Source organism: Triticum urartu, chromosome 1A (assembly GCF_056163025.1).
Source record: "Triticum urartu cultivar PI428250 chromosome 1A, HENAU_Tu73, whole genome shotgun sequence".
Taxonomy (NCBI): domain Eukaryota; kingdom Viridiplantae; phylum Streptophyta; class Magnoliopsida; order Poales; family Poaceae; genus Triticum; species Triticum urartu.
In genome coordinates, this window is record NC_141873.1 from 583,577,156 (window position 1) to 583,588,618 (window position 11,463).

At 43.1% G+C, this 11,463-nt stretch overlaps 1 protein-coding gene across 1 annotated transcript; it reads right to left on the reverse strand.

The window, feature by feature from the left end:
• Nucleotides 1-760: 760 nt before the first annotated feature.
• On the reverse strand, nucleotides 761-4,548 carry LOC125540291 (disease resistance protein RGA5-like). The gene is made up of 2 exons (XM_048703899.2): nucleotides 3,564-4,548; nucleotides 761-2,678 (listed from the first exon to the last, which is right to left on the reverse strand). The coding sequence occupies exons 1-2, from the start codon at nucleotides 4,364-4,366 to the stop codon at nucleotides 761-763; spliced, it is 2,721 nt and encodes a 906-aa protein (XP_048559856.1). The 5' UTR covers nucleotides 4,367-4,548.
• Nucleotides 4,549-11,463: the final 6,915 nt, after the last annotated feature.

Genomic DNA, 11,463 nt, shown 5'->3' on the forward strand with positions numbered 1-11,463 from the left:
ACGCGCTCTCTCGACTGAACTATATATATGAACAAGTCCCAGTAGTGTCAGCAAATCGAGCATGTGCTCCCTTGTTCAGCATACATCACAAACATAATCAATCGAGCATAGCACTAATGCTACATCGCATGCAACAAGATCATGCAGCAAGTCTTTACAAAGCAATCCAGCCAAGAATGTCCAAACAGAGTGAGCGCAACAACATCAATATATTTTTTCGAAAAGGAGGTCATCCCCCGGCAACAACATCAATATATATATAGAGAGAGATTCCTCATCTATATATATCAAACCATTCCATGCTGCTGAATATAGCTTAGAATCAGTACTGAAGACAGAGGAAAGAAAAACATTCCACACTGATGAAGGATGCTACCCTAGAAAAATACGAAGAGATTTCGAACGCTTTAATCGTGAGGGCCTGCATACGTTGCAACATCTTGCAAAAGAGAGACTTCTCTGGCAGGGCTACGTATTCCTCCGTCCGAAAATAGTTGTCATCAAAATGGATAAAAAAGGATGTATCTAAAACTAAAATACATCTAGATACATCCTCTTTTATTCATTTTGATAACAAGTATTTTCGGACGGAGGGAGTATATGCTACGAGCGGGAAATAATATCCACCGTCATTACGAACTGCCAAATTAGCTTCCAACTCTGCATGTCCGCCACTAATTGACCGAGGGTACACTAGATTGGTCACATAATCTGACAAATTCAAACTGTATTTCGACGGAATAAATAAATAAAAACTAATTTAATATTCAACAGAAGGGTGGTTTGGGTGCACTGATAAGGCATGCCTGAGCGTGGATGATATGATGGAATCACCGGAGCTAAGCAGAAGCAGTTTGATCTTCTGGAGGCGTAACAAGTGCTCCATGCCAATGGGTACTCTGCCGCACCACTTCGCGACACCGAGAGTGAGGGTTTGTATGTTGGGCATGGCCCCCGCCTCGAACCCCAGGTATGACATAACGTCTTCCCTAGATTCGAATAAAAAATACTCCAGAACCGGAAATAGTCCTGTGCCCAATATAGCTCTTTCTTTGGGGATATGCGATGGCCTCAAATCAAGTTTCATGAGGGACGGAAGCCTTCCAAGAAGATGAACCTCCTCAGTTGAAATCTCCTCCACACGCAACTCGAGGATGCGAAGGCAATGGAGACCACTCATCCATATGGGAACTCTCCGAAATCGCCATAGAGTCCCGTGAAATTCCTCCATATGTTGGAAACGAATGGATAATGAGTCCATCTGGTTACTGACTTCAGTACCTGTCCCGTATAAGTTAAAATATTTCAGGTTACATAGCTTTCCAATGGAGCAGGCCAAAGCTTCAAGTTCCAGCTTGTTCATACACTCCACTTGGAACTGCACTTTCCTTAGATTGGTCAGCTTGCCGAGACCAATAAAACCCTTCATCACATTCACCCCGACCTTATCGGTGAAACTGTACCTTGATAATCTCAGAGTGTGCAATGATGTCATATCCCCAATCCATTCTGGCAACACTTCTTCCATGCAAATTTGAAGAAAGGACAAGCGGGGCAAATGTACTATATCTGAGGGGATGCTCTTGATATCGGCATCAATTATGGCCAGTGTCTCTAAGTAAACAAGCGCTTGAAGTTTAGCAGGGAGCTGTACAAAATCTTGTCCCCGAACATACAAATACCGCAGCTGAAACAGTTGGCTAATAGCGGTGAGGTCAAGTGTCTCCCCGTCACCCCTAGAAAGGCCTTCATCAATTCTGAACACCCGGAGATACTTGAACGAAGAAAGAGGAGACATGGAGTTCCCCAATAGTGTAAATGATCGAACTTGTGATAGGGCAACATCAATAGTTGGCCCATTTGTTGCTCCACCACCAACAGTGGACCTCAGAGATAATCGGCGAGCCTTATATTTACAGCCATTTAGTCTTGCCATCTCTTGATAATTGTACGCCACACTTACAAAGTTATCTTCAGCACACTTACTTAGGATCAAATCGAGCATCATGTCATGTACTTTGCAACACTCCTCCCTATCCTCTGTTTCAGAAGGCTGAATCATGTTTCTATTGATAAGTTCATTCAAATAACTTCTGCCAATATCCTCCAGATCTTGCGCATGCAAACTACTGATGAAACCTTCAGCTATCCATTGTCGAACCAGATCACCGGTCAAGATTTCGAAGTCCTCGGGAAACATACCAAGGTACAAAAAACATGCCCGCAGATGAGCGGGAAGATGCATGTAGCTAAGGTTTAATATATTCTTCATCTCTTCCATGTTAGGATTTGTCGCAGATTGGGCACCTAAAGAATCCCTAATACTTTCCCAGCCCTTTGTTGATCTTTCTTCACCGGCTAATAGGCTAGCTATTGTGATAACTGCAAGTGGCAATCCATGACACTTCTTCAAAATCTCAACCATGACGCCTTCAAGTTCGGATGGACAATCATGCACAGACCCAAATACTCTATTTAATAACAGCCTTCTTGAGTTTTCTTCACTAAGAGGTTCCAATTTGTAGATGCTCTCACGGTCATTATGATAGGCTGCTCTAGCCACACCTTCCACTCGTGTTGTAACTATTACTCTGCTTCCATTACAATCTTCTGGAAAAGCACACAATATAGTTTTCCATGTTGATTCATCCCACACATCGTCAACAACAATAAGGTACCTTTTTAAATGTATGGAGAGAGGTTAGTTACATTATAATATGATATGATTATATTATAGAAAGAAATCATCAAAAATTTACAAAATAGGTTATAAGAAAGACCCTTTCGACAAAGGGGTATAGGGTATTTTCTTAAAAACTATGAATTGTCATAATGAATGGAATAAATAGCAAAGCATGTGATCATTTAGCAAAAAAGAACCACATGAGAATTCTAGAGCCTTTCTTTTAAAAGAACTCTCTTTGATAAAGACTTAGAGGAGTATTAAAAGTGTTTCAATATACTCTAGGAATTTTTGAACTACATGTGAAATATACCAGAACTTCAACTAAGCTGTATGTTGTATGTTTGTATTCGTGTTGCGTTATTTGTATACAAATATTCATATTTATAAAAACACAATAAACTAAAAAAATCGGAAATCTCAAATGATTAGTAGCTATATGCCAATTTGCCCACGTACATCAATCTAGTGATTAACTATGTTTTTCCCATAAAATACATGAAGGGTATGTTTAACCTTGGATATATTTTTACTTCAAAACAGCTTAGCACATACGGGTCACACATACATTCATAAGACTTCCTTTGAAAAATCTCTTCTCACTAAAGGCACATGGGGGTCGCATGTCTCTAACACCTAGAAATTATGACACTGGATGGAAAATAAACCATTAGTGCCCTTAACTTTTATAAAGATGCATTTTCTTCTACATAATTTCTTTTAATTGTTCTATTTCTATCATAAGCACACAAAGAACCAAACAACTAAATATGCAGCTTGCAAGGACAAACATCAGTTCAAAACATATGTTAACCAATTACTCAGCTCAAACTAAACAGAAAATCTCAGGCAAGTGACGACCATTGACAGTAAGTAATACCTCTTATCTTTCAAATGTTGCCTTAGCTCTTCAATGATGTCATTAACCTTGCGAGCGCGAGACGAAACGGGGTCATCCATCCCTAGTTTCAATTGGAAATTGTTAAGTAGCTCAGCTATATCAGGCCTCTGTGAAACTGAAAAGAATGCCTTGATGTCGAATTGAGAGCCAGTCTTGTCATACACTTGTTTGGCAAGTGTAGTTTTACCAAGACCGCCGAATCCCACAATTGACACCACCTTGAGTTTCTTTTGAGTATCCATCAACAAAGTAGCAACTTTCTCCCTTGGACCATCAATGCCCACGAGAGTAGCTGCCTCCTGGTAGACCGCTCGCAGCCGAGGGTCAACAGCCACAGAACCAGAGACAGGCTTCCACTCATCAATCTTATACCTCTCGCGCCGAGAATTTGCCTCCAAGGCAAGATCCTTGAGCTCTTCCATCCAGTCGACTGTCCGAAGACGTTGTCGAAACTTCTTGATGAATTGAGCAGTCTTCTCTATAAGGCCTCCCTTGGCATCATCAGCGCGAAAATCGTGCATGAAATCATCAATGCAATTCTCCATGTCGTAGGACATATCCCTGACATGATCCACCCAGTCCTTGATGGTTGGATCGAGCTTGTCATCCATGAGCTCGAGTTTCTGGAGGGCAGCGTTCATGGCGCTGAGTTCCTTCTCTAGGAACGAGGCATGCTTCCTGACCCCTTTGAACTTTTCGTACTCGACGCCCATGAGTGCGTTGAGCTTGCCGATGAGGGGGTTCATCACTGCACTAGCCACGGTCACAATTCCGCCTGCCATTTCCTAGCTAGCGTGCTCTATTGATTCACTGGCTAGATGTTGGTGTGAAGAGTAGAAGGAATGCAGAATTGGTGCAAAGGGCAGAAGGAAGGCAGCATGTTTATAGATCCTCGCCAAGACATTAAGCTGTTGGAACGTTACGACTCATTGGGCCGGCCTTGGCAAGTGCTTTATTAAGTTCAATTGTGTACGTTAATCTACAGAATAGTAGAATATATAAAGATGTAACCAAGCAACGGTACGAACAAGACAGCGCAACGTACACTAGCTACCAGACACCGCGTGAACCAAAAATCACCTAGGATGGATCGTTAGGGCATCTGTAATTGTGCAGTTTCTTTTTTTAGGATAATTGTGCAGCTAATTAACTACTTAATGTTAGCATAGGATGTATACTTGCAGGACAAGAGGCAGCGATACGCGCGAGGGGTAAGACTCAAGTCCCCAATGCAAAGGTGCTAAGCTTTTGGGTGCTAAGCTTCATGCATTTAATTAGTTGTAGACTCGGAATTGTCTTTCCACCTATATACACGTGCTTAGCGTCGTTTCTTTCTGAGTCACCATACTACTCTCTCTCTTCTTAACTAGCATATGCCACATTAGATTTATTTTTTAGTTGGCAACCTTAGCACATGTACAAGATGGAGCATTAGGAAGGGCCTAACCAGCCATTGATTAATTAAACAAGATCTTGGCCAGCCTCCGCGTGAATTTTAATCAGCTGGCAAACCTATGCTGACAAGATCGAGGCCACGAGATAAAACACCAGCAAACATGCCGGCGTGCCAGCTTTGCAGAATTTAATCATCGATCAACAAGAAATGTTGTGTGACGAACGCCAACAGAAACTTCATATGGCTAGGCGATGGTCGCCGATGGCGACGCGCCAGGCCTTGCATACGACGGCGGGAGGCATCGGAGGACTGGACGGAACGCCTCCGACTGATGGCTTTGTAAGTGTTAAGCTCGTCACGATTCAGTTCCGTCAGTTAACTGGGAGGCTGCCACTGCACTGAGGTCCAGGCAGTTCAGGCCTCAGGGCATGCAGCAGCTCCTGTTGAGTATAATGTTTATTAGAAAAGACGAGATAGATTAGGATTTGTTCTGGCTTGTCTTGTATTTCAAGTAGATGATTGTACTCTTATATATATGCCCACAAGTCTCAAGCAATATATCCATCAAATTCCACCAAACCTCTCTCTCCCTTCTAATATGGTATCTATCGGAAGTCGATCCTAAACCCTAGCCGCCGCCGCTTCCGCACCCGTGCGCCGCCCCCGGGGCGGTCGGCCTCCATGACCGCCGCCGGGGGCTGCGCCGCCCGTACCTAGGGTTCGTCCGCCGGCCGTGTTGGTCGGCTGCCCCAGAGAGTCTTTTTTCCCGATCCTTTGATCCGGGTTTTCGCTCTCTCGCCGGTCGCTTTGATCAGCGTCTATTTTTTGGTTTTCTACTCCAACACCGGCGTGATTGGCCGGCTTCTTCACCGACCCGGCGGCCTCGCGTGTCATCCCGTAAGTCGAGCACCACGGTTGCCGATCAAGCAAGTGTAAAATACAGTGTAACAGGAATTCAGAGTCTCGGTTGGTAGATTGTTTCTTTTTTTCTATCCTTCAGTTGGTAGAATTCAAACAGTGCTTCAGGCTCAGGCTCAACGAAAAACCATACTTGCCGATTCTCAAGGCCATCCCTTTCTCAGCAAAAAGAAAAGAAAAGAAGAAATAACACATCACTGTGTTCATGGTGCTGCACAAACTTCACCTTCCATATACAAATAGTAAATGAGTTTCAGACAGGAACGCACATATACACAAAGACCGAATGAACAGTATACTCCTTATATGAACAAGTTCCATCCTAGTCCTAGATTTGGACAAACTTCACCTGCCATATACAAATAGTAAAAGAGTTTCTAGTCCTAGTACTAACTGCATACTGCTCTCTTCTGGAAGCAAAAACAATGTGGGGCTTCACAGCAAGAAATGAAAAAGGAGAGGCACATATGAAGAACAGAGTACAGAGCAAGGTACACATATAGAAACACACACACAAGACTGGACAATATATATGAACAAGTCCCAGGTTTGAATAACCAATTAATCGGTACCGACTCAATATGGATTATAATGCGGTGTGTACCTGTACGCAATACGCTGATGCCAAGTCTCGAGCAAACCAGAAAGTAGACAGAACCAAACCAACATGAGACTAATGGTTGCTGCATTCACTACTGAAATTTTTGTATAGAGCGGGTATATAGCTCTTTGCCGAGAGCCAAACCACGGGCACTCGGCAAACATGTGTATGCTGAACACAACTCTCGGCAAAAGTGACAGCACGGCAAACCCCCACGTATGCCGATACGAAGCGGCAAAGCACACTCGGCAAAAGGCCGACACTCGCATTGTGTGATTGGAAGTTCAGTTTTACGTAATTAGCCACTTGGCATTGTGTGATTGGAAGTTGGGGGGAAGAGGGGCCCACCCCCACTGAAAATCAGGGAGGGGGGAGGGGGAGAATGGGTGAAGGAAAGTTACGTAGGACTGCACGTAACTGTTCGTAGGTGTAGAATTATTCCACTCGCAAACCCCCACATATGCCGAGAGCCCGTGCACGGCACTCGGCAAAGGGTTGCCACGTGGCAAGACCAGCAGTGGTTGACATTGCTCTGACGGTCGCCCTGCTTTACCAAGTGCCCGAGGAATGGCTCTCGGCAAATCAATATTTATTGAAAATTTTATTTTCCTACGGTGAAAGCGTCTCATGAGGTTGCGCACACATACATGAAGTTGTTGTGGATGCGTCTCGCAAGGTTGATGTTGGATATTTATGTGGCTTTCAACATTTATTCAACATGATTATTATTTATTGAAACCAACATGGAATTATTCATATTATTAATGTTTGTGACGGGGAATAACTGATGCGGAATTTCACTCGAGGAAGTAATACTCGAGATGCCGAGGACGACTGTGATGGAATACAATAGAGGAATTAATAGGGATCGACTCTACTGGAATTTATATGTACGTACGTATTTTTCCCGGGACATCACAGGGTGGAAGAGCTGGGTTTGTTTTGCAGGATCGGCTCTGCAGGCTGTTGACCCACATGATTAAGATTGGAAGTTGATCTCATATATACTACAATCTAATCATGGCACATGACTCACACATGTGTGCTAGGGACTAGTGTATTTAGACTAAAAAAAACTGACATGTTTAATCGTGGTTGGTAACATTGCTCAGGAGTCGTACGGATCTTTCCGGAAACAGGTGGAATAATAAAGCGCCTGGAAGTGGAGTCTATAAATAGGTCCCTATCCTCTAGCCTCAATATGCATTGTGAGCGGCACCACGAAAAAGGCAGAGGAATTAGAGGGTAGACCGCATAGCCCACAGATCCCAACATTGGTATCGAGGCTAGGTTTTGCCATCGCCGGTCGCTGCTAACCCAAATCCGCTGCTACGTACTCCGCCGTATCGTGGTCTGCTAATCCGCTGAATCACTCGCGCGCGATTGATTTTTGTGGGTACGCCGAACCGATCCAGACTGAGGGCGGCGCTTCTGTTGCTCCGTAGCCAGCCAGCGACGCTCTGTCCGTCCACGGCGATCGACCCCTGCTGGTTCCATGGCCACGTGCTCCTGTATTGTTGTGATGTTTGTCTACTCGGGCTGCACGGAAGACGGAATTAACAGCGGCTAGCTGTACACTTGATCTGGAAAGATTTACTGGTTGTTTGTGGCCGCACGGATCGAGGAATATTAGTAAAAGTTTGCACGCCTCCGTGATTCATCTTCACATCAATGCATGGGAAAATCAGCTTCCGCTACTACTCATCACATCGACCGAAGCGCACGCGTTCTCCCTGGTGTGTACTTCCTCTGTAAACTAATATAAGAGCATTTAAATCATTTAAGTAATGATCTAAACACTCTTATATTAGTTTACGGAGGGAGTACTAGCGTGCACCCATCCATCGTCGCCTAATCTGCTGTGCAACTCCGTCGTCCTTGTCTGTCGCCGCTCCGTGATTGCATCCGCTGCACAACTCTGCATCATGGCCTTCCGCATCACCGACAGAGGAAATCAAGCCTGCAACGTACGAGTCGTATTACTACGACACGGAATCAATCAGGCTCTTGTACGTATAATGTGCGCATCGCTGCCGGTGCCTTCTGTGGAATCGAGCCACGATGAAGCCCATCGATGAAGCCTTCACAGGCGTCCGCCAGACACGTTGGCGCTCGTCGATCTCGCGTGGAACCGGCGTTCTTCCGCCATGCCCTGTCGACCTGACGTGATCCTGGTCCCCCTGTGGCATCCGTTTGTCCCTATGCTCGCCAACTTATCCGACCTGATGAAGTTGCCGCTGCTACGATATCTACACCCGATGACGCGCCAAGCCGAACGAGCTACCTGCTCGGAAACTGCATGTCACGCCCACGACTTTGGCTGCTGCTGCGACTTACGAGTCCTGAAGTCAAGCGCTCTTTTGCTAGGAGATTTCAGGTTCTATGGAAGGAGGAAAACTACTACTACTACTTTGGCATGGAACACGGCCCGAGGAAATCAAGGAGCAAGCTAATTCACGCCATTGTTGGAAGATCCAGGAAGCTTGGAAAGCAAAGCTCACACTCAGTCCTCACACGCACGAGGATCGGGGAAGGATATTTTTCTTTCTGCTCATACTCTTGTGGTAATTCTCAGGGAAGGCACAGGAAAGTGATTCACGTAACTAAAGTTTGTCATTGCTGTCCTTCGTCCAGTCAACATATCTGTAACACTTTCCTTCCAATGACATAAAAAAAAAGGGTTTCCTAAGTTAGTTGGTATCCATAATCTAGTGCATCTAATATCACGGTTTGGAATATTACTGAGAAACAAGCCGGAAAAATGTTGTACTATTAAACTTTCATTACTGAAGAAAAGGAAATATATGGTTAGACTGGGATTATGTGTACCAAATGGCTCATCTATTTTGGATCATTTTACTAAACTTTGGTTGTTCAATAAGTGAGTAAACAGGTTGCATGGAAACTTATGTGCAATCTGGAATATATTCTTAGTGGAACATGTCTGAGGCTATTTTGGGAAGTGCAAATCATGATTGTCCTAAACACTATGCCAAATTGTTTGGAATAATTTTATATACACTCGTCGGCCTGATTTGTTATTCAGTATATGTTGTATGGGGTATTATTTGCTCTATGGAGGAAGATAGAAACTCTCCGAGGGAAGGATCTGATATAATATTATTGGTTGCACCTCAAAGAGGAAGATTTTTTTTTACAATGCAATTGGCAAAGAGGAAGGTATGTCTATAATTTTTTATGCACGGAAATTTTCATTTACACTATTTAAAAAAAATAGTTGTGTTGCAACTTCTGGTTATATATCATATACTTTCATGCGAACAATTCCAAGGAAATGCTAAAGTTAATAAACTTGGAATTGGAAATTATGCCCTCAGACTCCATTGTTTTGGAGGAAAATTATTATTGATGGATACACTATTATACTAACTTTGCATGAGAAGGAATTCAAAAAGTGTCTATTATGACAATCACTTATTTATGGAGGAATATGGGAACCACTCCATGGAAAATTAAGGAAAATTGCTCTCACTTAAAGGTATGCATATCGTCAATGTTTTCATTAAACATGTATATGTCAGTACTTTTCAACTAGTTGGATTGTGGTTATGTCTTATATTGCTGCAATACAATAGCAATGTTATTGGCAAGCTAACGGTACCAAAGGAAATTATATATCTTGTGTGTTTTGTCATTGCTGCTAAATCTTATACACTTTGGAACTGGGAATTTTGCCATGAAACTCCTTGGTGGAGGAAATGTATTATTGTTATAGGACACTCTATATGCAACTTCAATGTGAAGGGATTTAATTTATGGTTCTATCTTGAAACCCAGCTCTTCCACCCTGTGATGTCCCGGGAAAAATACGTACGTACATATAAATTCCAGTAGAGTCGATCCCTATTAATTCCTCTATTGTATTCCATCTCGTCCTCGGCATCTCGAGTATTACTTCCTCGAGTGAAATTCCGCATCAGTTATTCCCCGACACAAACATTAATAATATGAATAATTCCATGTTGGTTTCAATAAATAATAATCATGTTGAATAAATGTTGAAAGCCACATAAATATCCAACATCTCCCACTTGGCTGAAACATATTAATCAATAAATGAAGTTCCATGTGTAAACATGTTTTGAAAACAATTCCTGACTATAGTCAGTGAACCTGCACCATATTAGTATTATTATACAAATAAATGAAATATATGTACCTAAGTTTAATCATTCCACGCCTCGTGTATACAGTGGTAACTTCTTCAGTGTGTTTACTTTTAACCATAAATTCTGAAATAAGTGACAGATTGTGATGCACATTCCACGATCATATATGATGCGCGAGATTCCCTTAGCGACACATATTTCCTTCCACCGCGTGAATGCGACAATAAATTCCGGTAGCTAAGTTTGATAGTATAAAGAAGATACTTTTAGTATCCCCTTTTCCAAAGGAGTTCAAACAAGAGCTGGGTGGAAGAGCTGGGTTTGTTTTGCAGGATCGGCTCTGCAGGCTGTTGACCCACATGATTAAGATTGGAAGTTGATCTCATATATACAATCTAATCATGGCACATGACTCACACATGTGTGCTAGGGACTAGTATATTTAGACTAAAAAAAAACTGGCATGTTTGATCGTGGTTGGTAACATTGCCCAGGAGTCGTACGGATCTTTCCGGAAACAGGTGGAATAATAAAACGCCTGGAAGTGGAGTCTATAAATGGGTCCCTACCCTCTAGCCTCAATATGCATTATGAGCGGCACCACAGAAAAGGCAGAGGAATTAGAGGATAGACCGTATAGCCCACAAATCCTAACAGTGCCGTGGTGCATTGTCTTGGGCTCGCCGCGCAATATTTGCCTGCTGGGCATACGCCAGTGTAACTTGCTTACAGTGATACCCACGGCGTGCGTTTGCAGATCAACCGTACACAGACAGACACTCTAAAATTCCAATTTCATTGGCTGGTGAACATATACATGAGCCTGACATGTGG

Bases quoted from the DNA above. Each gene is read 5' to 3' on its own strand.
- LOC125540291 (XM_048703899.2), bottom strand. From the start codon at position 4,366: ATGGCAGGCGGAATTGTGACCGTGGCTAGTGCAGTGATGAACCCCCTC. The intron at 2,679-3,563 runs GTATTACTTACT...ACATTTAAAAAG, and splicing joins CAACATTTGAAAGATAAGAG to GTACCTTATTGTTGTTGACG.